Source organism: Taudactylus pleione, unplaced genomic scaffold (genome assembly GCF_031769625.1).
Source record: "Taudactylus pleione unplaced genomic scaffold, aTauple2 ptg000013l, whole genome shotgun sequence".
Lineage (NCBI taxonomy): Eukaryota > Metazoa > Chordata > Amphibia > Anura > Myobatrachidae > Taudactylus > Taudactylus pleione.
Genome location: NW_028284416.1, coordinates 3,115,001 through 3,142,722, shown reverse-complemented (window position 1 = coordinate 3,142,722; position 27,722 = coordinate 3,115,001). Strand labels below are relative to the sequence as shown.

Genomic DNA, 27,722 nt, shown 5'->3' with positions numbered 1-27,722 from the left:
TAAGTTTGGGGTGCTTTTGGCTATACGGTGTATTGTCTAACGTTCTCTGTTTAACAACTGTGTGTTTTGCTCGTCAGAGTGCTCATCGTAGATTGGGACGTGCACCACGGGCAGGGAACCCAGTTTATATTTGAACATGACCCAAGGTTTGTAATGTTATGGTTGGTCTATGATTGGTTTTTCTTGTCCAGGGGTTGGAAAACTGTCTCCCAGATTCTGTTTGTTAGGAATGTGACTTCTCCCATAATAATGGTTTATAGGGGGGATCCCTGATGTTTTAAAGTTGTGGGACATCCCTTGATTTTTATTTTGTGTTATCTCTGTGCCTCCGTAAGAGTACCGAACAGCGTTTAGGTCTCGCTTGGTCGCCCGTCTTGCTCTGTTTCTCAGTTAGCCAGGCTCCGACCATGTAATGTATAGACAATATGTTGCGCTAATTAATGTGAATACAGCTAGGTATTGTGTTTCAGTATAGAAAACAGTGAGAAACCACTAAGACACATACATAATCTAATTTCAGTATAAAATAGTACAAATTTAATTTCTTACCAAATAGATGATAAAAATGCCTTTTGTCAAATCTATAGTAAATAAAATCAGAAATTATTCGCAATTATACCCTGTACAGGGTTCGACCAACAGCTGATTTAACTCTCCTATGTATATCTGAGAACCCAAACCCTCCCCTCGTGGCTGAACCACAAAGATGCGATCAGCTGATTCTGTGCAGAAAAAACTGTAAAAAATAAATAAATACAGTACGTTAGAAAGAAAATGGTCTCCTAGTGATTTACTAGGTTACAGTCTTATAAACATTAGTTCAGACAACAGAGCGTCTGTGTGCACTATGGCCCTGATTCAGAGCCGGACGCTCTGACAGAGCGCTCGCTCTGAATCAGGGCCGGTCTTTTTTTTTTTTATTTTAGAGCGGCCTTCTGGCCGCTCGCATAGCTATGGGTGACCACCCACAGCTATAGAGAGCCGCCAGGAAGATGGTCGCGATGGTCAAGACCATCGCGACCATCGGGCTTGCGACGTGACCCTTGGTGGTAGGGTCTCGTTGCCGCAAGCCCCAGAGAGATTTCGGCTCTAACAGAGCCGGAATCTCTCCACTGACATCACTAGTGATGCCAGTGGGGCCGGCCCCAAACAGTAGGCGTTCTCATGGGAACGCCTCCGTTTGGGCAGTCACTCCCCCGGCCCGCACACCAAAGGGGGCGTGCTGTCACTCAACATCGACAGCACGCCCCCTTTGGTGTGAGACCCGAAGCGACGGGTTCCCCGTCGCTATCCGGGTCTCGCGCATGCGCACGGCGGAGCCGGCTCCGTCGTGCACATGCACTCTGGGCCACCATCGACCCGGTTGCGAGCGCTCAGCGCTTGCAACCGGGTCAGAATCAGGCCCTATGTTAGAGGCAGGTGCGCTTTGTGTATAGTGTAGCTGCCCTTGTTCTGTTATATTAAGGTGTGTTTGGGGTGGCGGCTGGTCCTGACTAACACAAGTTTAGTTTATTTCTCCTCTTTCCAGCGTTCTATATTTTTCTATCCACCGTTATGAAAATGGACAGTTTTGGCCCCATCTTGTGGAGTCCTCCAGCACTGCTGTGGGAAAGGAGCGCGGTGAACGATACAATATAAATGTGCCATGGAACAAGGTAGGAATTGTACAGAAATGCTTTGCCCAAACTATGCATGCCCTGTAAAGACCATCTGTCTTGTCGGACTGCCCTTGCGGTCTCTCTTGTGGGGGACTGCCCTTGCCGCCTCTCTTGTGGGGGACTGCCCTTGCTGCCTCTCTTGTGTGGGACTGCCCTTGCCGTCTCTCTTGTGTGGGACTGCCCTTGCCGTCTCTCTTGTGTGGGACTGCCCTTGCCGTCTCTCTTGTGTGGGACTGCCCTTGCCGTCTCTCTTGTGTGGGACTGCCCTTGCCGTCTCTCTTGTGTGGGACTGCCCTTGCCGTCTCTCTTGTGTGGGACTGCCCTTGCCGTCTCTCTTGTGTGGGACTGCCCTTGCCGTCTCTCTTGTGTGGGACTGCCCTTGCCGTCTCTCTTGTGTGGGACTGCCCTTGCCGTCTCTCTTGAGTGGGACTGCTACTGCCGTCTCTCTTGTGTGGGACTGCTCCTGCCCTGGAGGTGTAACTCTATGGTCTCCTGCCATTGTTTACTTCTCACATGTGTTGCTAGATGGTGCCATTTTGTAACCATAACTTCTGTTTGTCTCACAGACAGGAATGAATGATGCAGATTACATCACAGCATTCCTCCATCTTCTCCTACCTGTCTCCTATGAGGTAATCCAAGTACAGTCATGTTTGTTTTACGCCCATAACCCATGATCTCCTCATGATGATAATAATTGTAATGATTGTTTTGTTTTTAGTTTCAGCCACAGCTCGTATTAGTAGCAGCTGGATTTGACTCAGTGGTGGGAGATCCAAAGGTAATTTAAGTTGTGTGTGTGTGTACTGGAAGGGACAGGCTGTGTGTGTGTAGTGACTGGAGAGGACAGGCTGTGTGTGTGTGTAGTGACTGGAGAAGACAGGCTGTGTGTGTGTGTAGTGACTGGAGGGGACAGGCTGTGTGTGTGTGTGTGTAGTGACTGGAGGGGACAGGCTGTGTGTGTAGTGACTGGAGAGGACAGGCTGTGTGTGTGTGTTTGTAGTGACAGGAGGGGACAGGCTGTGTGTGTGTGTGTGTGTGGTGACAGGAGGGGGCAGGCTGTGTGTGTAGTGACTGGAAGGGACAGGCTGTGTGTGTGTAGTGACTGGAGAGGACAGGCTGTGTGTGTGTAGTGACTGGAGGGGACAGGCTCTGTATGTAGTGACTGGAGAGGACAGGCTGTGTGTGTGTGTGTAGTGACTGGAGAGGACAGGCTGTGTGTGTGTGTGTAGTGACTGGAGGGGACAGGCTGTGTGTGTGTGTGCGTAGTGACTGGAGAGGACAGGCTGTGTGTGTAGTGACTGGAGGGGACAGGCTGTGTGTGTAGTGACTGGAGAGGACAGGCTGTGTGTGTGTGTTTGTAGTGACAGGAGGGGACAGGCTGTGTGTGTGTGTGTGTGTGTGTGTGTGGTGACAGGAGGGGGCAGGCTGTGTGTGTGTGTGTGGTGACTGGAGAGGACAGGCTGTGTGTGTGTAGTGACTGGAGGGGACAGGCTGTGTGTGTGTGTACTGACTGGAGAGGACAGGCTGTGTGTGTAGTGACTGGAGAGGACAGGCTGTGTGTGTGTGTGTAGTGACTGGAGAGGACAGGCTGTGTGTGTGTGTGTGTGTACTGGAAGGGACAGGCTGTGTGTGTGTAGTGACTGGAGAGGACAGGCTGTGTGTGTGTAGTGACTGGAGAGGACAGGCTGTGTGTGTAGTGACTGGAGAGGACAGGCTGTGTGTGTGTAGTGACTGGAGAGGACAGGCTGTGTGTGTAGTGACTGGAGAGGACAGGCTGTGTGTGTAGTGACTGTAGAGGACGGGCTGTGTGTGTAGTGACTGGAGAGGACAGGCTGTGTGTGTGTGTAGTGACTGGAGAGGACAGGCTGTGTGTGTGTGTAGTGACTGGAGAGGACAGGCTGTGTGTGTGTGTAGTGACTGGAGAGGACAGGCTGTGTGTGTGTGTAGTGACTGGAGGGGACAGGCTGTGTATGTAGTGACTGGAGGGGACAGGCTGTGTATGTAGTGACTGGAGAGGACAGGCTGTGTGTGTGTGTGTAGTGACTGGAGAGGACAGGCTGTGTGTGTGTGTGTAGTGACTGGAGGGGACAGGCTGTGTGTGTGTGTAGTGACTGGGGGGGACAGGCTGTGTGTGTGTGTATAGTGACTGGAGAGGACAGGCTGTGTGTGTAGTGACTGGAGGGGACAGGCTGTGTGTGTGTGTAGTGACTGGAGAGGACAGGCTGTGTGTGTGTAGTGATTGGAGAGGACAGGCTGTGTATGTAGTGACTGGAGGGGACAGGCTGTGTGTGTGTGTAGTGACTGGAGAGGACAGGCTGTGTGTGTGTGTGTGTGTGTGTGTGTGTGTGTGTGTGTGTGTGTGTGTGTGTGTGTGTAGTGACTGGAGAGGACAGGCTGTGTGTGTAGTGACTGGAAGGGACAGGCTGTGTATGTAGTGACTGGAGAGGACTGGCTGTGTGTGTATGTAGTGACTGGGGGAGACAGGCTGTGTGTGTGTGTGTAGTGACTGGGGGGGACAGGCTGTGTGTGTGTAGTGACTGGAGAGGACAGGCTGTGTGTGTGTAGTGACTGGAGGGGACAAGCTGTGTTTGTAGTGACTGGAGAGGACAGGTTGTGTGTGTAGTGACTGGAGGGGACAGGCTGTGTGTGTAGTGACTGGAGAGGACAGGCTGTGTGTGTAGTGACTGGAGGGGACAGGCTGTGTGTGTAGTGACTGGAGGGGACAGGCTGTGTATGTAGTGACTGGAGAGGACAGGCTGTGTGTGTGTGTGTGTGTGTGTAGTGACTGGAGAGGACAGGCTGTGTGTGTGTGTAGTGACTGGAGAGGACAGGCTGTGTGTGTGTGTAGTGACTGGAGGGGACAGGCTGTGTGTGTGTGTAGTGACTGGGGGGGACAGGCTGTGTGTGTGTGTGTAGTGACTGGAGATGACAGGCTGTGTGTGTGTAGTGACTGGAGGGGACAGGCTCTGTATGTAGTGACTGGAGAGGACAGGCTGTGTGTGTGTGTAGTGACTGGAGGGGACAGGCTCTGTGTGTAGTGACTGGAGAGGACAGGCTGTGTGTGTGTGTAGTGACTGAAGAGGACAGGCTGTGTGTGTAGTGACTGGAGGGGACAGGCTCTGTGTGTAGTGACTGGAGAGGACAGGCTGTGTGTGTAGTGACTGGAGGGGACAGGCTGTGTGTGTAGTGACTGGAGAGGACAGGCTGTGTGTGTGTGTGTGTGTAGTGACTGGAGAGGCAGGCTGTGTGTGTGTGTAGTGACTGGAGAGGCAGGCTGTGTGTGTGTGTAGTAACTGGAGGGGACAGGCTGTGTGTGTGTGTAGTGACTGGAGAGGACAGGCTGTGTGTGTAGTGACTGGAGGGGACAGGCTGTGTATGTAGTGACTGGAGAGAACAGGCTGTGTGTGTGTGTGTGTGTAGTGACTGGAGAGGACAGGCTGTGTGTGTGTGTGTAGTGACTGGAGAGGACAGGCTGTGTGTGTGTGTGTAGTGACTGGAGAGGACAGGCTGTGTGTGTGTAGTGACTGGAGAGGACAGGCTGTGTGTGTGTAGTGACTGGAGAGGACAGGCTGTGTGTGTATGTAGTGACTGGAGAGGACAGACTGTGTGTGTGTGTAGTGACTGGAGGGGACAGGCTGTGTGTGTAGTGACTGGGGGGGACAGGCCGTGTGTGTGTGTGTGTGTGTAGTGACTGGAGAGGACATGCTGTGAGTGTGTGTGTGTGTAGTGACTGGGGGGGACAGGCTGTGTGTGTAGTGACTGGAGGGGACAGGCTCTGTGTGTAGTGACTGGAGAGGACAGGCTGTGTGTGTGTGTAGTGACTGGAGAGGACAGGCTGTGTGTGTAGTGACTGGAGGGGACAGGCTGTGTGTGTAGTGACTGGAGGGGACAGGCTCTGTGTGTAGTGACTGGAGAGGACAGGGTGTGTGTGTAGTGACTGGAGAGGACAGGCTGTGTGTGTGTGTGTGTGTGTGTGTAGTGACTGGAGAGGCAGGCTGTGTGTGTGTGTAGTGACTGGAGGGGACAGGCTGTGTGTGTGTAGTGACTGGAGGGGACAGGCTGTGTATGTAGTGACTGGAGAGGACAGGCTGTGTGTGTGTGTGTAGTGACTGGAGAGGACAGGCTGTGTGTGTATGTAGTGACTGGAGAGGACAGGCTGTGTGTGTATGTAGTGACTGGAGAGGACAGGCTGTGTGTGTGTAGTGACTGGAGAGGACAGGCTGTGTGTGTGTGTGTAGTGACTGGAGAGGACAGGCTGTGTGTGTGTAGTGACTGGAGAGGACAGGCTGTGTGTGTGTAGTGACTGGAGAGGACAGGCTGTGTGTGTATGTAGTGACTGGAGAGGACAGACTGTGTGTGTGTGTAGTGACTGGAGGGGACAGGCTGTGTGTGTGTGTAGTGACTGGGGGGGACAGGCTGTGTGTGTGTGTGTGTGTGTAGTGACTGGAGAGGACAGGCTGTGAGTGTGTGTGTGTAGTGACTGGGGGGGACAGGCTGTGTGTGTAGTGACTGGAGCGGACAGGCTGTGTATGTAGTGACTGGAGAGGACAGGCTGTGTGTGTGTGTGTAGTGACTGGAGAGGACAGGCTGTGTGTGTGTGTGTAGTGACTGGAGGGGACAGGCTGTGTGTGTGTGTGTAGTGACTGGAGAGGACAGGCTGTGTGTGTGTGTGTAGTGACTGGAGAGGACAGGCTGTGTGTAGTGACTGGAGAGGACAGGCTGTGTGTGTGTGTGTAGTGACTGGAGGGGACAGGCTGTGTGTGTGTGTGTGTGTAGTGACTGGGGGGCACAGGCTGTGTGTGTGTAGTGACTGGAGAGGACAGGCTGTGTGTGTGTGTAGTGACTGGAGGGGACAGGCTCTGTGTGTAGTGACTGGAGAGGACAGGCTGTGTGTGTAGTGACTGGAGGGGACAGGCTGTGTGTGTAGTGACTGGAGGGGACAGGCTCTGTGTGTAGTGACTGGAGAGGACAGGCTGTGTGTGTGTAGTGACTGGAGAGGACAGGCTGTGTGTGTAGTGACTGGAGGGGACAGGCTGTGTGTGTAGTGACTGGAGAGGACAGGCTGTGTGTGTGTGTGTGTGTGTGTGTGTGTAGTGACTGGAGAGGCAGGCTGTGTGTGTGTGTAGTGACTGGAGGGGACAGGCTGTGTGTGTGTGTAGTGACTGGGGGGACAGGCTGTGTGTGTGTGTATAGTGACTGGAGAGGACAGGCTGTGTGTGTAGTGACTGGAGGGGACAGGCTGTGTATGTAGTGACTGGAGAGGACAGGCTGTGTGTGTGTGTGTGTGTAGTGACTGGAGAGGACAGGCTGTGTGTGTGTAGTGACTGGAGAGGACAGGCTGTGTGTGTGTAGTGACTGGAGAGGACAGGCTGTGTGTGTGTGTGTAGTGACTGGAGAGGACAGGCTGTGTGTGTATGTAGTGACTGGAGAGGACAGGCTGTGTGTGTGTGTAGTGACTGGGGGGGACAGGCTGTGTGTGTATGTGTGTGTAGTGACTGGAGAGGACAGGCTGTGTGTGTGTAGTGACTGGAGAGGACAGGCTGTGTGTGTGTGTAGTGACTGGAGAGGACAGGCTGTGTGTGTAGTGACTGGAGGGGACAGGCTGTGTGTGTAGTGACTGGAGGGGACAGGCTGTGTGTGTGTAGTGACTGGAGGGGACAGGCTGTGTGTGTGTGTAGTGACTGGAGAGGACAGGCTGTGAGTGTGTAGTGACTGGGGGGGACAGGCTGTGTGTGTAGTGACTGGAGGGGACAGGCTGTGTATGTAGTGACTGGAGAGGACAGGCTGTGTGTGTGTAGTGACTGGAGAGGACAGGCTGTGTGTGTGTGTGTGTAGTGACTGGAGAGGACAGGCTGTGTGTGTGTGTAGTGACTGGAGGGGACAGGCTGTGTGTGTATGTAGTGACTGGAGAGGACAGGCTGTGTGTGTGTGTGTGTGTGTGTGTAGTGACTGGAGAGGACAGGCTGTGTGTGTGTGTAGTGACTGGGGGGGACAGGGTGTGTGTGTGTGTAGTGACTGGGGGGGACAGGCTGTGTGTGTGTGTGTAGTGACTGGAGAGGACAGGCTGTGAGGGTGTGTGGAGATTGGGGGAGGGGCTCTGTGTGACCAGACTGGAGGGGACATTGTGTATGTGTGTATGTATGTGTGTGTGTGTGTGTGTAGTGACTGGAGAGGACAGGCTGTGTGTGTTTGTAGTGACTGGGGGGGACAGGCTGTGTGTGTGTGTAGTGACTGGGGGGGACAGGCTGTGTGTGTGTGTAGTGACTGGGGGGGACAGGCTGTGTGTGTGTGTGTGTAGTGACTGGAGAGGACAGGCTGTGTGTGTGTAGTGACTGGAGAGGACAGGCTGTGTGTGTGGTGACTGGAGAGGACAGGCTGTGTGTGTGTGTAGTGACTGGAGGGGACAGGCTGTGAGGGTGTGTGGAGATTGGGGGAGGGGCTCTGTGTGACCAGACTGGAGGGGACATTGTGTATGTGTGTATGTGTGTATGTGTGTGTGTATAGACTGGAGGGGAGAGACTGTGTGAGGTGACCGGATGCTATTAGATTTTTCTAATTTCCCTTATGTACTCCACCTATTACCTCCCTTAGGGAGAGATGTCTGCTACCCCAGCATGCTTTGCTCATCTCACGCACTTGCTGATGTCATTGGCTGAAGGAAGACTCTTGCTGTCCCTGGAGGTGAGCTGAATGAGGCGGGAGCGTTACATTCGATGATTTCTCTGGTCTGTGCGATGGGTGACACCTAGACTACACTTATTTGCCTCTTCCTTACAGGGAGGTTACAACATGCGCTCACTGGCAGAAGGGGTCTGTACGTCCCTGAAAATTCTGCTGGGAGACCCATGTCCAAATCTGCAGCAGCCGTTTGCCCCCTGTGAGAGGTGAGCATTGTGCTAAAATCATGCGATGAGTCCTATTACTCACATCCCAAGTGATCAGAGGAGATCTGACGCAGACCTTTTGTCATTTATCCATTAACTAAATACGCCAAATTTCAGCATTTTTGCCATCAGGCTTTGACTTTAATAAAATTTCCGCTTTAAAGCCACGTAAAACGCTTAAATTTGGTAAATATGATCGTTATTTGATAAATGAAATTATCTTTAATACAAAGTCCCCGTTTATAACCCTCCCCCACAATTAGTACAGTCTCTGTTCTCATTACAATAGTAGAATTTACTCAACATTTTTAAAGTACAGATAATGTGCCCTTTACTAGAGATCCTCAAGTTATTCAGACTGGTACTAAAGTCGATCGAATTTGGCCTCAGACTTGTTCAGGGTGAGATTTTCGTGCCCGTTCTGTGTTTTGTATCTTACACAGTCGCTACTAAAGTTTGCAGGTTGCAATTAAAACCGAAGACTTTAGAATAAACTACAGTCAGGTACCTGTCCATTCATAAGTGGATGCATTTTATAGTACTGTATATTTTTTTTTTTTTGTAAAGTAAAACAGAACATTGCCGCATATCAATTTGTCCTTTGCATGGAGAACAGGTTAAAATTCTACACATTTAAGCTTGCACGTGTATGTACTGATTCAATCATAGTGGAACCTGCTTGTATTACTCAAACTCTGCCTACATAGTAGTTAATGCAAATAGTTGAACCTTAGAGCTGATTGGACAAACTGATTTGAGAACCACTTTGAACTGGGGGCCTGATTCAGACCCGGTCGCAAGCGCTGAGCACTCGCAACCGGGTCGATGGTGGCCCACAGCGCATGCGCACGATGGAGCCGATGTTGAGTGACAGCTCGCCCCGTTTGGTGGGCGGGCCGGGAGAGGGTGGCTGCCCAAACGGAGGCGTTCCCGAGGGAACGCTTACCGTTTGGGGACGCTCCCACTGACATCACGAGTGATGTCAGTGGAAAGATTTCCGGCTCTGTTAGAGCCAAAAACTCTCTGGGGCTTGCGATGAACGAGACCCTACCTCAAGGGTCTCGTCGCAAGCCCGATGGTTGCGATGGTCTTGACCATCGCGACCATCATCATGGCCGCTCGCTATAGCTGTGTGTGGTCACCCACAGCTATGCGAGCGGCCAGGAGGCCGCTCAAAAAACAAAAACAAAAAAGCCCGGCCCTGATTCAGAGGGAGCGCTCTTTCAGAGCGTCCGGCTCTGAATCAGGCCCTAAATTCCAGCATCTCTTCCTTTCACTCATGGTTGGACATCGCCGGACAAGGGTCGATGGTAACATGCTTTCTGGACAAGAAGATACTGCAGTATATAAACTGCACTGGAAATCTTATCACCCCTTACCCTCCGCCATGTAGCCATGTGTTGTACAAAGGAATATAATCTATGCTGATTTTACCTGAGTTGGGTTATGAAAACCTGACCTGATGGCTGGGATTTGATGGTGGATAATCCTAACAGATCTCCTACCCCGTTTTTTTTGCAGTGCTCTTGATTCCATCTCGAGCGCCGTCTCCGTCCACAAGAAGTTCTGGAGAAGTCTGCAAGATCAGGGTGAGTTTCCTATACCGTAGCAGGGATTTCCACCCTTCATATATATTATTTTTTAATTCATATATTACAAATACCTTTTGATGGCTAATTTTCTAACAGAGTTACTTTGTTATAGGTATGTCTCACACCCATGAACTTGAGGAAAACTGTGGCAGAGTGTAATAAAGTTAAAGAACAGTATGGCGGGGGCTCTGTTAGTACCGGCGGTGTAATTGTTTTGCGGTAGCGGGTAGGGGTTCAGGACTGCTGAGTCTATCACCTCCCGCTCTATACTGGCCTCACCTCTGCTAACCACGGCAGTTCTGCCACCGGTGCAGTGCCGGTAGGGGATTTTTGTCATTCAGTGACTTAGCCTACAGATGTGTCCACATACATGCGTGTTAAACAGCCCTTCTAGTCGCGTGCTGTGGCGTGACTCAGCGCCGAGCACCTTTTCATGCGACTTTTTACCTTCAAATGCGACTTTTTCGCAAAGCGATGCGCATGGGATGCACAAACTGTTTTTGCTGATTAAAATGAAATGAGGTGTTCTCGGTGGAACGAGATAAGATTCTTGGATACAAAGACGTTAATCAAGCCACACAAACAAATATCAGTTAAAAAGACATTTAATACAAAGTAAAAGAAAAAGTAAATTATTGACACTTAACTTGCTTGTCAGATCATCTACTCAGAACATAAATGGTTTCATTCCCAGGAGCCCCTCCAACACCTTGGAGCTGGAACCTCGTACATCGAGCAATAGGCTGATTGTAAACTGAAAAATTACAGCTTTATATAGGAGAAAAACTCCTACATAAGCATTTTAACAAGTATAAAGGTCATGTTTCGAAATATACATAAATATTAATAGACAGTAGGGGGCACTGTTGCCTCAATTATGAATGTTGGAAATCTAACCAACAACTATTTATGGTGTGTGTACTTAGATAAACTGAAGGTAAAAATGTGTTGACTCAGGATTAAGTATGTCTGGCCACAAAGAACTGTGGGCCCGATTCAGACCCGCTCGCTAAGATGCATACTCTCGCTGCTGCCGATGGTATGCAGTGTATGCATTGTGTGCATGCATAAGCTTCGCAGTGCGCATGTGCATACCTTAGTGAAAGTTCACAATGCATTCGCTTGCTGCACATAGACATCCCAGCAGAGGGAGTGACAGGGGAAGCAGTTTGTAGGTGGTAACAGGGGCTGGCCATTAAAAACGGGAGGTGCAAACTCAGGCGTGCCTGAGCATCTCAACGGCGTTTTAGAGGTGTACATAATTATAGGACAGCGTCATAGTACACATCACCTGGCTGGTTTTTACACTGAAGTGCTCGCAGTGCTTGCGGCAGGATATGGTCAACCTCAAGCGCTGCGATAGCATCCGATGTTACCCCATGTACCGATGGTTGCATACACTTCCTGGACATGACGTACACAAGTGGGTGTCTTAAGACAGGCTGGTGGGTGTCTGCATACACTATGTGATCGCTCTCTAAGAAATACTGGGCGTGCTAATGCATTGCTGTGTGTCAGCACTGCCTGCCCAATTTGCATACACATCGTGCGAGCGATCGGCTCTGAATCGGGCCCATTGTCCTTTTCTTGATTCTCTCTGTCAAAAAAACCTTATGCAATGTCTGACCACCTCCTAATGTCTGACCGTTATTTAATGCCTGATACAATTATAAAATCCCTGCACACAACATGGCTTTCAGCAGCCATTTTCCGCACTCCCATTACACGCGGCATGCCTATATTCTGTGTGCGACTGCGGCTGTATCTGCATGCGAAACGCGACATTACAGAGAGACGCATTTGAAGGTCAAAATTTGCATGAAAAGACGCTCCGCGCTATCTAGTCGCGTGCGCTCACGTTAATGCAACTTGTAGCGCACGGAGGTAAGATGTATGTAGACACATCTGTATATCCCAGCAGGCTCATTTTTGGCAGGACAGTGTAAATTTTTGGATTAGTGTGAGGGCGCGGCCTATACCTATTACCTATAGGTTCTGTGGCCATTTAAACCTTAAAGACATCAAATCCACACAAGTGAATTGAGCTGATAAGATGGATATTATCATTAGGATAAAGAAGCTATTCTACAGTGTGAAGCAGATGTTGATTTATTTGTTTTAATGACCTAAACACACTGGCATCTGGGCATTTTACACGTCTTACACATTTATGGGTACTGGCTATGTCGGTAGGTTATTGATATTGTAGTTTTGGGCTGAAAAGTACTGTACCATCGATGGTAACCGAAAGTTGTGACCTTTTCCAGATTTCACACTAAGCCATGAGCTTGTAGAGGAGGCACTGACTGCACAGGAAAGCAGCGAGGCTTCGCACCCAACCGAGTTCACAGAGGACCGGCTGCGGGTCATACTGGACACTGCGATGCAGGAGGTGATGAGGAAGTTACCGGGGCAGCGCACTGGGCTGGTGTACGACGAGCAGATGATGAATCACTACAACATATGGGACAGGTGAGGGTACAGTCTGCGAGCGTCTAGAGATCCCTATGAATGTATACATCCTTATCGCTGCCTCGTCTTCCCTGATCATTCTTGTTTGTCTTCTAAGTGGCCATCCTGAGGTCCCACAAAGAATCGCCCGGATATTCCAGCGGCATAAGGAGATGGGGCTGTTAGACCGCTGCACTCGTCTTCCCCACCTCCTGGCAAGTAGTGAGGAGCTACAGATGTGTCATAGGTGTGTACCTACAGCCAAGTCTTAAAGCAGATTCACACCCGTCTGGTGCTATAGGATGGAATCTCACCAAAGGGTTTCAACCATCTGTTCCGTGATCTTCAGACAACGCCGTTGATTGCCCAGAAAACCTGTTGTCTTGCGCTGTTGTGTAAAGTTGTTATCTGTAGGATAACTGTCTGTTCCCCCACAGTCTCCCTTACATAAAGAAGATTGAAGAATGCAGCCGTATGAAACCGAGGGACCTGCACAGGCTGGGCTCGGAGTATAACTCTATCTACATCAACAACAAGTCCTACAGCAGTGCCTGCCTGGCCGCGGGCTCCACATTTAGTGTGGTGGAGGCCGTACTCAAGGGAAAGGTGAGGCTCGGACGCACTGCGCTGGGGACCACAACGTCTTACAGCTCGGAGGCCTAAGGCGTTGTACACAAGGGCGCATTTTGTCTTGACTCTATGCGGTGCATTGAACTTAGTGAACAACACACTGTATACCAGCATTTGGAGCGATTGCTGCACAGACCGAGAATGCTGTATGTCACTTGTTATCCGTCCTGTGTTCACTACGAAAGTATCTTGAATCTTGGCACATTCTGTATATTGTTCGGTGTACCCTATATGAGCTGCCAGTAAAGCTGCTTTCACCAAGCGGCTGTGCCTAAATTGCCCATGTGTACGAGCCCTGAAATGGGCACCTGGAAGCCAGTGGTAATGGCTTTGTAACGTTCCCCGATGCTTTCTAATCAGGATGTAGTTTAAGTCCTGGCTGTTGGGATGCCGGCAGTAAGCAGTGGATTTAGGGGGAGGGGTAGGCATTAGGGGTTAGGGTTCGGCATTAGGGGGAGGATTAGGGTTTGGCATTAGGGGGAGGGTTGGGGGTTAGGCATTAGGGTAAGGGATTAGGCACTAGGGGTTAGGGTTTGGCATTAGGGGTTAGGGTTTGGCATTAGGGGTTAGGGTTCGGCATTAGGGGGAGGATTAGGGTTTGGCATTAGGGGGAGGGTTGGGGTTAGGCATTAGGGTAAGGGATTAGGGGTTAGGGTTTGGCATTAGGGGTTAGGGTTTGGCATTAGGGGTTAGGGTTTGGCATTAGGGGTTAGGGTTTGGCATTAGGGGTTAGGGTTTGGCATTAGGGGTTAGGGTTCGGCATTAGGGGTTAGGGTTCGGCATTAGGGGTTAGGGTTTGGCATTAGGGGTTAGGGTTTGGCATTAGGGGTTAGGGTTTGGCATTAGGGGTTAGGGTTCGGCATTAGGGGGAGGATTAGGGTTTGGCATTAGGGGGAGGGTTGGGGTTAGGCATTAGGGTAAGGGATTAGGCACTAGGGGTTAGGGTTTGGCATTAGGGGTTAGGGTTTGGCATTAGGGGTTAGGGTTTGGCATTAGGGGTTAGGGTTTGGCATTAGGGGTTAGGGTTCGGCATTAGGGGGAGGATTAGGGTTTGGCATTAGGGGGAGGGTTGGGGTTAGGCATTAGGGTAAGGGATTAGGCACTAGAGGGAGGGTTGGGGATTATGCACTAGTGGGAGGGTTAGGGTTAGGCACTAGGGCGAGGGTTAGGGTTAGGCACTAGGGTGAGGGTTAGGCACTAGGGGGAGGGTTGGGGTTAAGCATTACGGTAAGGTATTAGGCACTAGGGGAGGGTAAGGGATTAGGCACTAGGGGAGGGTTAGGGATTAGGCACTAGGGGGAGGGTTAGGGTTATGCACTAGGGGGAGAGGGTAAGGTTTAGGGTGGGGAGGTTAAGAGTAGGGTTAGGATACTTGCCAACATATGTCTGTATCCTCTGCATGCCGGCATCAGGATTCTGACCACCGGCATCCTGAGCGCCGGTATCCCGTGTCCAACCCTTTTTTATCCGTCTTTCTGTTTCTCGTTCTGTCTCTCCGTTGCCTTCTCTCTCTCTCTCTCTCTCTCTTTAGCTGTCACTTCCTGTTCGCACGTCAGTATGAATTACATTCCTCTCTCTCATATATTTTTGTGTGTTCAGGTACAAAATGGAGTGTGTATCGTTCGCCCGCCAGGTCACCATGCAGAGCAGGATGCGGCCTGTGGCTTCTGCTTTTTCAACAACGTAGCTCTGGCTGCCCGTTATGCCCAAAGTCTGCAGGACCCGGCCGAACCTCTGCTAAGGTAAAGGCTGGAGATACATTCGAGCGACTGTGGTGGTTGTGTCTGGAGTTCACCGATGGCTTCCAAACCTGGACCTTCCTCTCATGAGTCGTCTTCTTCTCACATCTATTGCAGGGTGATGATTTTGGATTGGGATGTCCATCACGGCAATGGGACTCAACACATATTCCAGGAGGACCCCAGGTAACATGTATGCTTGTGTGTGACAGCTTCCGTACATAAATCCATCCATCCATACATACATACATACATGTGCCTTTGCCGACTTTCCGATTTGCCTTACCAGTGTGCTGTACGTGTCCATCCATCGCTATGACAACGGTCTCTTCTTCCCATCATCGAAAGACGCCGCACATGACAAAGCGGGCAGCGGCGCAGGGGAGGGATTCAATGTGAACATCCCCTGGAATGGCGGCAAGATGGGGGACATGGAGTACCTGCTGGCCTTTCACAGAATAGTGATGCCAATTGCTTATGAGGTAAGGGGCACGGTAGGTGGAAGTGGGGGTAGGGATGGTGGAAGCGGGGGCAGAATTGGAAAAGATAGACGAGGACAATTCAGAGGAAGTACTGTAGGCCTACCATTAAGTACTCACAAGGGAGCTCAATAATGAGTATAATGATCTGATCTTCCTACAGTTTAACCCGCAACTGGTTCTGGTGTCTGCTGGTTTTGATGCCGCCCAAGGAGACCCCCTGGGAGGCTGCCGCGTCAGTCCAGAAGGCTACGCCCACATGACGCACCTGTTGATGGGCCTGGCAGGGGGTAAGGTGGTGTTGGTGCTTGAGGTAAGTGTCTGAACCTATGGCTCTCATTCATTAATATTCAGTCATATTTTTAACTATATGTTCCTGAAATGTGTATTTTTATTTTTTTTTCATTCTTATATATTCATCGAGAGACTTTATTTTTGTGTGTGTATTGTTTTGTGATTGACGTTTGCTACGTTCTGTTGGGTGCAGTACCATCTTAATGCCAGCAGGTTATGCTGCGATTGTTCTTGTTGTATAGGTTAAGCCAAAGGGCCTTATTCACTATGGATCGCTATTCTGCTTATACGCACGCAACTGTGTTGCCAATATCAGCGGTGATATTAAATGTTTGCATTCGCATTGCAATCGCAGCCTGACATAAGGACGCCCACGTCCCCTTACTCACTTCCGTATACGTGGCCAACATAGAGAAACAGTCGGTAACATCGCACAGTTAGAGAAGCCTGGACCTTACTCAGGAATCGCTTACTTCAGCGCACGCTATGAGTCCTGGTTTCGCAGTGGCGAATTTATGCACGTCCATGCAACGTCCTTGAAACACACAGGCACGCCTGCGTCCCCCCCCCCCTCCACAGGTGAAGCTAATTATTTCACTTGTGATACTGAGGAGATCTGGAAAACATGCACTGTTAGGGTGCACTGAGGACTGGAGTTAGGAAACAGAGTTCAGTCCAGGGGAGTAGCGGGGGTGGTTCCGGTGGAGCATGAGCTCCGGGCGCCAAAATGGACAGAGGGTGCCATCCAGGGTTCTGGAATTAATGGGCGCTACTCAGTGTGACGACCGCCTGTTAGTTTTATCTTGGTTTGTTTGTTCTATATCCTAAATAAGTTACAGATCTAAGATCCGTTTCTACATTTCATGCTCCATCAAATTGCCCAGATTGTCTCCCCTCCGGCCCCCCCTCCTCTGTGATCATCTTCTGTCACTTCCCCTTTCTTGTCAGATTAATTACATTCACTTCTTACCTCTTTAATTCCCTCCCCTCTCTACCATGGGATTGGCTCTTTGCCCCTGTCCACTCCTTTCTTATTGGCTTCTGTCACCACCCCTCTCTGATGACACTTTCCTCTCCCGTCTCATGTTTGATGCCCTCCCTCCTTCTCTCCTCATTCATTGTGCTTCAATGGACTTAAAAGTGATACATCTGAGGTAAAATCCTAAACTTCAATTATAAGGTATTAGATTAAACAAAATCACTGCTTTGCTATGTAAAGTAATGGAGGTGTTCCCAGGCATGACCACAACCACAAAGTGTTATTTGAAAGCTCATTTAAAAAATATTAGGAGACCTGAAATAATAATAATGGTCAGTAGACAGAACATGATTAGTACTCACAGTAATATAGGTGTAATGTATATTTGTGAAGTAGGAGCATAGCTGAGAAGGGAGCTTCCCATAGGTGTCCCCACTCCAGTGACAGCTGCTCGGGGCAGTAATTGCAGTAATAAACTGTGCACCCTGTGTAATCTCACTCTATCACATGTACTCTGTCAATTTAAGTTAAATTATCAGATTATATAATACAATCTCCTCTACTGACTAATAATAATGATTCAAAGGAGATAAAAGTCAGATCCTAGGTGTTATACATAAATATAGCAGTACCATAAGAGCTACCCCTTAATGTCAGACAGTGCATCACCGAAGCATTCTATTCCCTCAATGGGACCTCAATGCCCAGCGTGATACTGCCACTGTTTGCTGCTTTTCTCTACTTCAGTATCCCCCCGCAGGCTGGCCATACCCCACTGGCACAGTTCAGTACAGGGAGGGGGCGGTATGACATGCACTTTCCCGGGCAATCATGGTTCCATGCTACCCCTCTGGTTCAGTCATGGGTAAAAAGGTGCAACTGTGTGTTGCTAATAGGTGCACTGGATCTTTAATGAACTGAGTTTTTGTTTTTCAATTTTTGAATTGGAACGTGCAGGTATTCACAGTTGTTTTCAAGTTAGTTGAAAATAAATTGTGCTTCTTTCTCTCCTCTTATATAACCTTTTAGATCTTTCTTAAACTAAATAAAACACATCCTGGTCTGTTATCACTGTCATTATTACTCTGCTGTTTGCGGCTTTGTCACATTCTTTTCTGTACCCTCGCTCCTTACTTTTTGCTCTTGGCCTGTACATGCTGGAGTTTTTGGTTGAATAAGGGCCTGGCCTAGAGGGTTCTGTATTCTGCGACATCACATTCTTCTCTAAATGAACGCCATGCGTCACGTTTCAGGGTGGCTACAATCTGACCTCCATCTCGGAATCCATGTCTATGTGTACCCGGACACTCCTCGGAGACCCCCTACCCTTCTTGCCAGACTTGCACGCCCCCCGGCCTGCAGCTCTACGTACAATCGCCAACGTGCTAAGTGTGCAACACAAGTATTGGCGTAGCCTGAGGATAAAAGGTGAGTCTCCGGGGAGGGGATTGGAAAAGGGGGCTGTGATAGGACCGCTTGGTTACTCTGGATGGTTTTATCTCCTCAGCTGGACCTCCGGCACATTCAGAGGCAGCCAAGGAGGCCTCTCCGATGAGGATGCAGCAGAGTAAGAACGGGTTTCTAGAGGGGGCTTCACCTGCGCCCCAAATCATAAGTGTCTCCCCTGGAGAGAAAGTCATTTGCTCACAGTCCCCCCAAAAAACAGATTTCAGTGAACCAAAAGCTAAGGTGGATGATTTGACGCCGCTGATACCTGATTCTGGAGAACTGGAGCAAAGTCCATCAACTCTGACCGTAAGGGACGAGACTTCAGATGACAGCTCCCCAAGAAACAGGGCTTCCAAAATACCATCTGTAGAAGAAACTTTGGAAGACCCAACACCGGAGAAGACGGTGTCCAGGGAGAACGTTGCTTCTCCACAGAGAACTGTTGTAGGTGAGGGCGGAACAGCCGAACACACACTGGGTGAGGAGCTACCTGGCGAGGGAGCAGTCTTCAGTCTCCATCCACGTGAACCGGAAAAGAAGGATGAGTTAGTTGTTGGGGGGTTTCCTGTGGACCAAACCCCACAACACGACCAGGTTAATGAAGGAGACTCTCTAGAATTGGTGATCGAGCTTCAGGTTTCGGGTAAGAGCCCAGAGAAGCAACTGTCCAAGCTCAAGGTAGAGCGGTCGGTGGAGGAACTTCTGAGAGACTTGAACTTGGGAGATGGCAATAAGAGCTTGGACACCAGTGCATCTGATAGTCAGCCCGTAGGTGGAGCAAGGAAGAAAACGTTTTCCTCGCCCGGAACAAATGCTAAGGGTACAGGAGGAGTGAAGCCCGTGAGTATAGTCCCATATCTTAGCACGATTTATTGGCATCTGTAAAAATAAGATGTTTCACGTATTTGTTCCTAGTCCTGTACATTTTACCTTGTGTAAGTTGCATGTGCTTGAGATAAGTAGACTTGTTAGAACAAAGTTTATGTCTGGGGTAACTCTCTGAGATTGCTACAAGTGTGTATAGGGAACTATGGGAAGAATCATGGACTGTGGCTCTCATTCAGAGCCGCTCGTAAGCGGCCATTCGCTCGTTCCGAGCGATGTTCGCACATCTGCGCATGCGTACGGATTGTAATACACATGCGCGAACCAGTCAGTGCGGCCGAAAATCGTTTGTTCGCTAAATAGCGAATGCCTGCTACTTTGAGTGACAGAGGGAGGCGTATGTGGGTGGTAACGGGAAGGTGCTTGAAAACGGGGAGTGGAATTCAGAACACAGGCATGCTTAAAGGTCAAAACGGGCGTTTTAAGGGTGTGCATAATTAAAACAGCAGCGTCATTGACCATGTCACTTGGTTATTTTATAGTCAGAACTGCTCGCAATGTAGCGGTAGGAAAAACCAGCCACAAGAATAGTGAGCAGTTCATACGCTGTTCGATGTACTCGATTAATCAAATAAATAGCGGACATGACGTATGGTGCGAGCGGCCAGGGGGCATCTTTTTCAAAATTACGACCGCAAGTTTTGTTCGCTCGTTCAGACTTATAGGCGTCAACAGACCGCAAAGAGCGAACGGTTCACTTGAATAGCCACCCCCTTTTTCTGAACGAGCGAGCGCAAATAGCGTCCGGCTCTGAATCAGACCCTGTGTGTGTGTTTCCCCATTTCACCTAAGTTCCTCTACATAATACCCGATCTGTGATAAATTGCTTGGCACTTTGGCCCTCATTCAGAGGCGCTCGTAAGAAGAGATCGCTCTCTCTGAATGAGGGCGGCCGCTTCTTTTTTTTTTTTAGTGCGGCCTCCTGGTCGCTAGCTAAGCTGTGGGTTACCACCCACAGCTTAGCTACCGACCAGGTTGATGGTCTCGATGGTCAAGACCATCGCGACCATCGGGGCTTGCGACGAGACTCTAAGGTTGGGTCTCGGCAACCGCAAGCCCCAGGGAGCTTCCTGCTCTGATCGAGCAGGAAGCTCCCCACTGACATCACTGCTGATGTCAGTGCGGCCACCCACAGAACGGCAGGCGTTCGCTTGGGAACACCTCCGTTTGTGTAGCCACCCCCCCGCCCCGCCTACAAAATGGGGCGATCTGTTGATCAACATTGACAGCCGCCCCTTTTGTAGAGAGCTCCGGAGCGAGAGACCATAACATCGACCCGGTTGCGAGCGCTCAGCGCTTGCGATCGCGTCTGAACGAGGTCCATTGTCCTTATGCTTGTCAGTCACTGATCTGCTCACTATGCACTAGACTACTACACAAGTCCCTTGATTGAAGGATTCTGGGTAATGAGCGATTCTTTCCGTTCGGCCACATAATGAAATCTGACAAACAGTGGGCAACTTTTGCTGGGCACAGGTTTGCCAAATTGGCAGTGTGTGGCCGTAGCTTTGGCGCAGCGCTGTCTTGGCCCCGCCATTAATGCCACACAGTGTTAGGAGAGAAATGTATTGATGATATGGACGCTGTGGTTCTGTAGTAGCCTTCATCCAGCTGTACCAGCACATTTCTTAATTTAGCGACTTCATGGTGACCAGGCCTGGGCACGGGACCATTACTGGTGAGGAGCTTCTCGCGTATTGCTGGTATCTGGGCGGTACAGTGCTGTACATGTAAGAGTTTGGCGGACGGTATGGTACTGTATGTGTTAGGTTGGCAGGCAGTACAGTACTGTACATGTAAGAGGTTGGCAGGCAGTACGGTGCTATATGTGTAAGGTTGGCAGGCAGTACAGTTCTGTATGTGTAAGAGGTTAGCAGGCAGTACGGTGCTATATGTGTAAGGTTGGCAGGCAGTACAGTACTGTACTTGTAAGAGGTTAGCAGGCAGTACGGTGCTATATGTGTAAGGTTGGCAGGCAGTACAGTACTGTACATGTAAGAGGTTAGCAGGCAGTACGGTGCTATATGTATAAGGTTGGCAGGCAGTACAGTACTGTACATGTAAGAGGTTAGCAGGCAGTACGGTGCTATATGTGTAAGGTTGGCAGGCAATACGGTGCTATATGTGTAAGGTTGGCAGGCAGTACAGTTCTGTATGTGTAAGAGGTTAGCAGGCAGTACGGTGCTATATGTGTAAGGTTGGCAGGCAGTACAGTTCTGTATGTGTAAGAGGTTAGCAGGCAGTACGGTGCTATATGTGTAAGGTTGGCAGGCAGTACAGTACTGTACATGTAAGAGGTTAGCAGGCAGTACGGTGCTATATGTATAAGGTTGGCAGGCAGTACAGTACTGTACATGTAAGAGGTTAGCAGGCAGTACGGTGCTATATGTGTAAGGTTGGCAGGCAGTACGGTGCTATATGTGTAAGGTTGGCAGGCAGTACAGTTCTGTATGTGTAAGAGGTTAGCAGGCAGTACGGTGCTATATGTGTAAGGTTGGCAGGCAGTACAGTTCTGTATGTGTAAGAGGTTAGCAGGCAGTACGGTGCTATATGTGTAAGGTTGGCAGGCAGTACAGTTCTGTATGTGTAAGAGGTTAGCAGGCAGTACGGTGCTATATGTGTAAGGTTGGCAGGCAGTACAGTACTGTATGTGTAAGAGGTTAGCAGGCAGTACGGTGCTATATGTGTAAGGTTGGCAGGCAGTACAGTACTGTACATGTAAGACGTTAGCAGGCAGTACGGTGCTATATGTGTAAGGTTAGCAGGCAGTACAGTTCTGTATGTGTAAGAGGTTAGCAGGCAGTACGGTGCTATATGTATAAGGTTGGCAGGCAGTACAGTACTGTACATGTAAGAGGTTAGCAGGCAGTACGGTGCTATATGTGTAAGGTTGGCAGGCAGTACGGTGCTATATGTGTAAGGTTGGCAGGCAGTACAGTTCTGTATGTGTAAGAGGTTAGCAGGCAGTACGGTGCTATATGTGTAAGAGGTTAGCAGGCAGTACAGTTCTGTATGTGTAAGAGGTTAGCAGGCAGTACGGTGCTATATATGTAAGGTTAGCAGGCAGTACAGTACTGTACATGTAAGACGTTAGCCAGGCAGTACGGTGCTATATATGTAAGGTTGGCAGGCAGTACAGTACTGTACATGTAAGAGGTTAGCAGGCAGTACGGTGCTATATATGTAAGGTTGGCAGGCAGTACAGTACTGTATGTGTAAGCACTTTGATAGTGTTAAGCTGTGGTATAAGTTGATGTCTGACTTTAGTGTCCTCTCTCTCTCTCTCTCTCGCTCTCATTAGGATCAGCTGTCAGAAGCTGCCGCTGGCAATCAGACATCACATCACCAGATGGACTTGGACTCGTCACTGGATTTCTCTGTGAGTGACACCGCTGCGGCCTCATAGCTATTAGTACAGGTATCGCAGCTACTGGAGGTTATTGGTGAGGATCTACCAGAGCCGTTCTCAGTGCTTAGCCGCACACGGGGCCTAGCGCTGCGTTAGAAGTAAATTGCGCATATTTTAGTAAAAAGAAGCAGCATGAAGGGGAAGGAGGTGCATATTGCTCTGCATGTGGAGCTGTACGTATCTCCAGTCTGTGCCGCTAGTCACCACCATTACTGCGCACGTTCACCTGCCTTATACGAAGCGCAAAAGCTACACAGCCAATCAGGCGTATCGTCACTTCTGTGTGTGTGACTACACCCTCACTGATCTCTGCCTACAGACGTTCGCTCCCTCGCTCCCCAATTCCACCTCCACAGCCGTAAGTGTAGAAGCGATCGATGTGCGTCCGGCTCTGCGTCTCCCGTATTTGCACTCCATTAATGTGCGTACGTGTACCTCTGCATCTGCGCCGTTGTACACCGTCTGGATGACGAATGATGGGCGCCGCTGTCAGCCTACCACAATAAATGACTGATAACAGATAACAACAGCTCGTGCTCTGCATGAAACGTAAATACTACATCAAACGTCTGATCCTCTTCATCACAAGGAAACCCGAACCTATATTTGTTATAAAATAACTCGTATGCACTTGTATATTCTGTTTATTGGCCTTTTAAACCCTTTATCAGCTATGCTCTTATCCATTACATTTTATTTTCTGCTATCATTTACCTGATTATAATCTCCCTGTTGCTGTAAATAAATATATACTTAACGTCATATGTAGGTTAGTGAGCATTCATACATTTTGTTATTTGCTGTATTTCTGTTGATGACGTCACCGCCGCAGTACGAAACGCTGACCTGTCTAGGTTCTTGTTTCCAGGGGGAGCTGTTCACTGTGACACCTCTGCTATGGTGTCCTCACCTGGATTCGGTATGTGAGCTGCCCCCTAGTGGTATCGATGTGACACAGCCGTGCGCTGAGTGTGGCACAGACGTGGAGAACTGGATCTGTCTCACGTGCTACCAGGTGAGCTGTCCTATCTCTCGGGTGGCGATGGGAAGGGTGTCCCGTGGCGCGCTGTAACCCATCTCTGTGCCTCGCAGGTTCTGTGTGGGAGGTACGTGTCTCAGCACATGATGTGCCACGGAGTCTCATGTGGACATAACCTCGTGCTCAGCTTCTCGGACCTGTCGGCGTGGTGTTACAGCTGCGACGCTTACGTTCACAACGAGGTACGGTATTTTATAATGCCACCCGGGCGTCTCTGAGGGATAGGGTTTTGGGTGTTCATTGCGCCTCTACGTTTAACGTGCGCCTGTCTGCGACACCTGGTGGATGCATCCATGTTGGAGGCGGAGTTAATATGGCCATGCAGCGTGCGCTAGGAAACCGTGACCTCACAGTGACATCATGTGCTCTCATTTAGTGCCTGAGGCTGCGATGATGTCACCGGTTCCTCGTGTCAGTCACACTCTATAGTCTGACAGCGTAAAGTTGATTTCCTCATTACAAATACCTAATTAAAATAAGCCACAAACACATACAGTACTTGTTTATTAGCACTTGGTGATTACGGACGTTGATGTATGAAGCTGTGAAAAGACTGGACCAGTGCAGAAGTTGCCCATAGCAACCAATCAAGTTTTGACCTATCATTTTATAGAATATACTTGATAAATGTTAACTTAAAGCTGATTATTATAAGCAACTTCTCTACTGGTTCACTTCTTCGCGGTTATCGCTGCTTGGTAAATCCGCCCCTAAGGCTGAAAATACTCACAGCTGGCGCTACCATTAGACAGACGATATGGCGGCCGACATGTCGCATCCGCGGTACACATCATAACAATTTAATGAAGGACGGAAACGATCCCTCGTCCCCGTCCTCCATTACCCTGCACGGCGCCGAATGCGGTATCGCCCGGTGGGCCGTGCAGCGCAGTAGACTGGAAGATATCGCTGGAACGCGCAGATTGGCCGTACACACCCTGAACGATCCAGCTGATCTGTCATTCCGATCCGGAACAATATATATCAGGTCGATTAATCGCTCCAGTGTGTTACCCAGCTGTAATTGAACCCTCATGTCAGCTCTGCTCATAGGGGGAAGTGAGCTGCCTGAGCAGGGTGGGTAGGGTGGGTACGGCCCATCCCGCACTGGAGGCAGCCGGCCTGGCAGGATTAGGGAGCGCATACCTCTATAGGAACTTTCAGGTGCACCTTTTAGTCTTGCTATGGGCACCACAAGTGTGTTGTTGCTAACACAGATATTTCGTAGGCTGGCCCCATAGTCACACGAAAGCCCCCTGCCGATGAATTGGGAGTCACTGAGACATAGGTCATTGGTTGCTATTGAATTAATATTCTGCACTAGAACGTTTGGTTTCAGCCTAAAATCCATTAGCATCCGCTCCTCCGTTTAAATGCCCCCTCCTTAGATCTGCGCCATGAGACTGCTTCCTAGCGTGGCACCTACACTGGGCATCTTTGTGCTTGTATCCCACAGGTTCTGACGCCAGCAAAGCAGTCCGCCTACTACTCCAAGTTTGGTGAGGAAATGCCAGGAGGCTAAACGTCCCGGCTGGCGGCCTCGCAGCCCCATACAGTGCGCACGTCTTGGTGTGTGCGCGGTCGTCACGATAACCGCGCAGAGGTTCCCACAGCTGGGGATTACTCTGTAACAGATCTATGGGATTCTTATAGGAAACGATGCATATTGTATATGAGGGTGCGTGTTCTGCTCCAGCACCGGATTCCTTCGCAGCATACTGTATATACTATATATGTCTCACTCCCTGACTCATGCAGTACGTTTGCATATGAATTGAGGTATTGGCTTGGCATTGTTTGACTCGGCTACTATTTAATCACCTTTCCAGAAATCGGGGTCACAACCGGCCCAAAGGATCTATATATATATATTTTTTTTTTACTCTCTTTCCCCCGCCCACATGCTCATCTTTCTCTAATTATTATTTAATATTTTATTTTAATCTGACAATGTATTTCCTACACACTGACACTTCTGTACTTGGTTACTTTGCTGAGATTATTGCTACATGGTCTGCCCGTCGCGGTGGTGTATGAGGGGATAAAGCGTGGCTGGCGCAGTGAGGCCGTACGTGATGTGGCGGAACGCCTAAACGTAGATTTTCATGGGGCTGAGAATAGCAGCACTTGACAAGGAACGTGCAGTAGATGTGGAAATGTGGAGGGCAGGGAGGTTGGAAATCTGTCCCAGCCCATCAAAGAGGGGGATTGGCGCGTTTGATTGTAGAAAACGCTGGATATTATTTCACCAGTCTGGACGGGAGGGTCTAATATGTTAAGGAAATTCAGGGGGTTGAAACGCGTCTGTCACTTGCGAACAGTGGAAGCAGCCATTTCTATGAACTCATCCAATATTTATGATCACGCAGTGCTATCCAGTAATTTTTGTCGCCGGGGGGCATTATGAAGTAGCCGGGGGAAGGGTGGGAGGGAGCGAGAACTCTGGGTCAGACCAACCCTATCACAGGAGGTAAGTAGCAGAATGTTGTGCCTCTCCCCCCGGCAGCTCACTTACTGTTTGGCGGACTAGAGGTAGGATAGAGGGGGCTATGTTTCTGCAGTGGTTGCCTCCAGTGCGGGATGGGTCAGGGTCAAGGCATAGTGTAGAGGGAGCCCCCTGGATCATTCTTCTGGCCGTGGGGGGGCAGCTCTGTGCACTGTTGGGTCATCCCTCTTCCTGGCTGTTAGCTTATACGGTTTGGGCCTTGGCGAGAACACTGTAAATTCTGTAGCTTAACGGATAAAATTGAAAGGATTTTTTTCCCTAAGCAGCGAAGACTTCCTGCCTGTAACAGTCGAGAATAACGCTGCTAGGATTCCAAAATGGGTAATAATAAGGAATAATAACATTTAATAAATACAGGGTTCCATCTCCGTCTTCTGCATTTTCCATGGAAACATTTAGATGTGATCACCCCACGCTGTGCCCATATGATGGATCGGTGTGTTTATTTAATATTAGTTGCCATTTAAGGGACTTTAGCAAATTTTAAAAGACAAGTTGTGTTTATCAAACCTATTTCAGATTGCTCATTGAGTAGTCTTTTTTTTTTTCGTGTGTGTGTTTTTGGGAATATGAAATGTACTGCCACGCTTACTAAAGTTAATGCTAAAGGAGATTTTTCCAATTTTATCTAAATCCTTTCCACTAATAGTACGCGGGGGTGGGATAGTACCCTGGGCCCAGCCCCCAAGGAGCACACCGAAGGTGAATGTCAGTGGTCCCTGAGGTATATAAGGGCCGAGACCCTACCAAAATGCTATTAGTTGAAAGGAAGCGTTTTAACTCAAATTGCATCATCGGTGATTGTGACCGCCGGGTAGATCACATACGTACGGTACATACTTTATGAAATGTCTGGCTGCTGTTGTGGTTTGTAATCTTTTACTGTAATATTATTATTATTTCATTGTAAAGCTATTAGCAGTCTGAATAATTTTTTCCTAGGCTGAAGAATATTATTATTATGATTCATTATTATTTTTTATTTATATGGTGCTTGTACAATCTATGCATCATAACAACGCAAAATCCCCCTCCCAACTCTGGCATTAGCCCTTATATATTTGGAGAGGGGTTATAGGCGATATATTAGGGAGTGTGTTATAGCAAGGGAGGCCTTGTGTTAGATATAGAGGGCCATATTCAATATGGGGCGAAAAGTCCGTGATGCAATTTGAGATGACGTCATTTTCGCCTATTTTCAATATCCCCATATTCAATTTCATTGACTCTTCGCCGGTGCGAAAAGTCAATGTAAAAAAACAGGGATAATTTTTCTCTTGCCTTTAGCAGGCGAAAAAAAGTGCAAAGCTGGGGTTTAGGGGTGCAAGCTTAAAAAAAAAAATAGCCTGCACCCCTGGGAATGTTCCCTAAAAATTATCTGTGTGAAAAAAAATAAAATAAATCGGGACACCCCAAAAAAATAATTAAAATTTTGGGGTTAAAAAAAATAAAAAATAGAGAACACACTTCTTAATTAGCGGAATGGAGTCCAGAGGGGTTCCCTTATATGCGGCAGGTGTTTTCTTCATTGCGGGAGTAGCGGCAGGTGCATTGTTTGCAGAATTTTAAAAAATCATTTCTGGAACTTAAAAATATGCTTGCACCCATTTTCAAGTACCCCAAATTTGATGACCATAGTTATTTTCCCCCCAAAAAAATTCTAAATGCTCCTCTGCATCACCTTCTTCAAAGCCGCATTTATGCACCTGCCGTGGCTATTTAAAA

General features: G+C 49.1%; 1 protein-coding gene across 1 annotated transcript in view; it reads left to right on the top strand.

Moving 5' to 3' along the window:
* The window catches only part of HDAC6 (histone deacetylase 6), a 36,645-nt gene that overhangs the window by 6,361 nt on the left and 2,562 nt on the right, over positions 1-27,722 (top strand). Inside the window, exons 9-28 of the mRNA XM_088470186.1 lie at positions 78-146; positions 1,529-1,655; positions 2,225-2,290; positions 2,380-2,439; positions 8,253-8,342; positions 8,439-8,545; positions 10,067-10,134; positions 12,405-12,609; positions 12,707-12,835; positions 13,026-13,194; positions 14,818-14,960; positions 15,075-15,143; positions 15,247-15,439; positions 15,600-15,749; positions 17,963-18,137; positions 18,217-18,998; positions 22,345-22,422; positions 23,321-23,467; positions 23,545-23,673; positions 24,948-27,722. The exon at positions 24,948-27,722 is cut by the window's right edge and continues 2,562 nt beyond it. Coding sequence (XP_088326312.1) covers positions 78-146; positions 1,529-1,655; positions 2,225-2,290; positions 2,380-2,439; positions 8,253-8,342; positions 8,439-8,545; positions 10,067-10,134; positions 12,405-12,609; positions 12,707-12,835; positions 13,026-13,194; positions 14,818-14,960; positions 15,075-15,143; positions 15,247-15,439; positions 15,600-15,749; positions 17,963-18,137; positions 18,217-18,998; positions 22,345-22,422; positions 23,321-23,467; positions 23,545-23,673; positions 24,948-25,013 — 3,022 coding nt within the window. The 3' untranslated portion in view covers positions 25,014-27,722. The remainder of the gene's footprint in view (positions 1-77; positions 147-1,528; positions 1,656-2,224; positions 2,291-2,379; positions 2,440-8,252; positions 8,343-8,438; positions 8,546-10,066; positions 10,135-12,404; positions 12,610-12,706; positions 12,836-13,025; positions 13,195-14,817; positions 14,961-15,074; positions 15,144-15,246; positions 15,440-15,599; positions 15,750-17,962; positions 18,138-18,216; positions 18,999-22,344; positions 22,423-23,320; positions 23,468-23,544; positions 23,674-24,947) is intronic.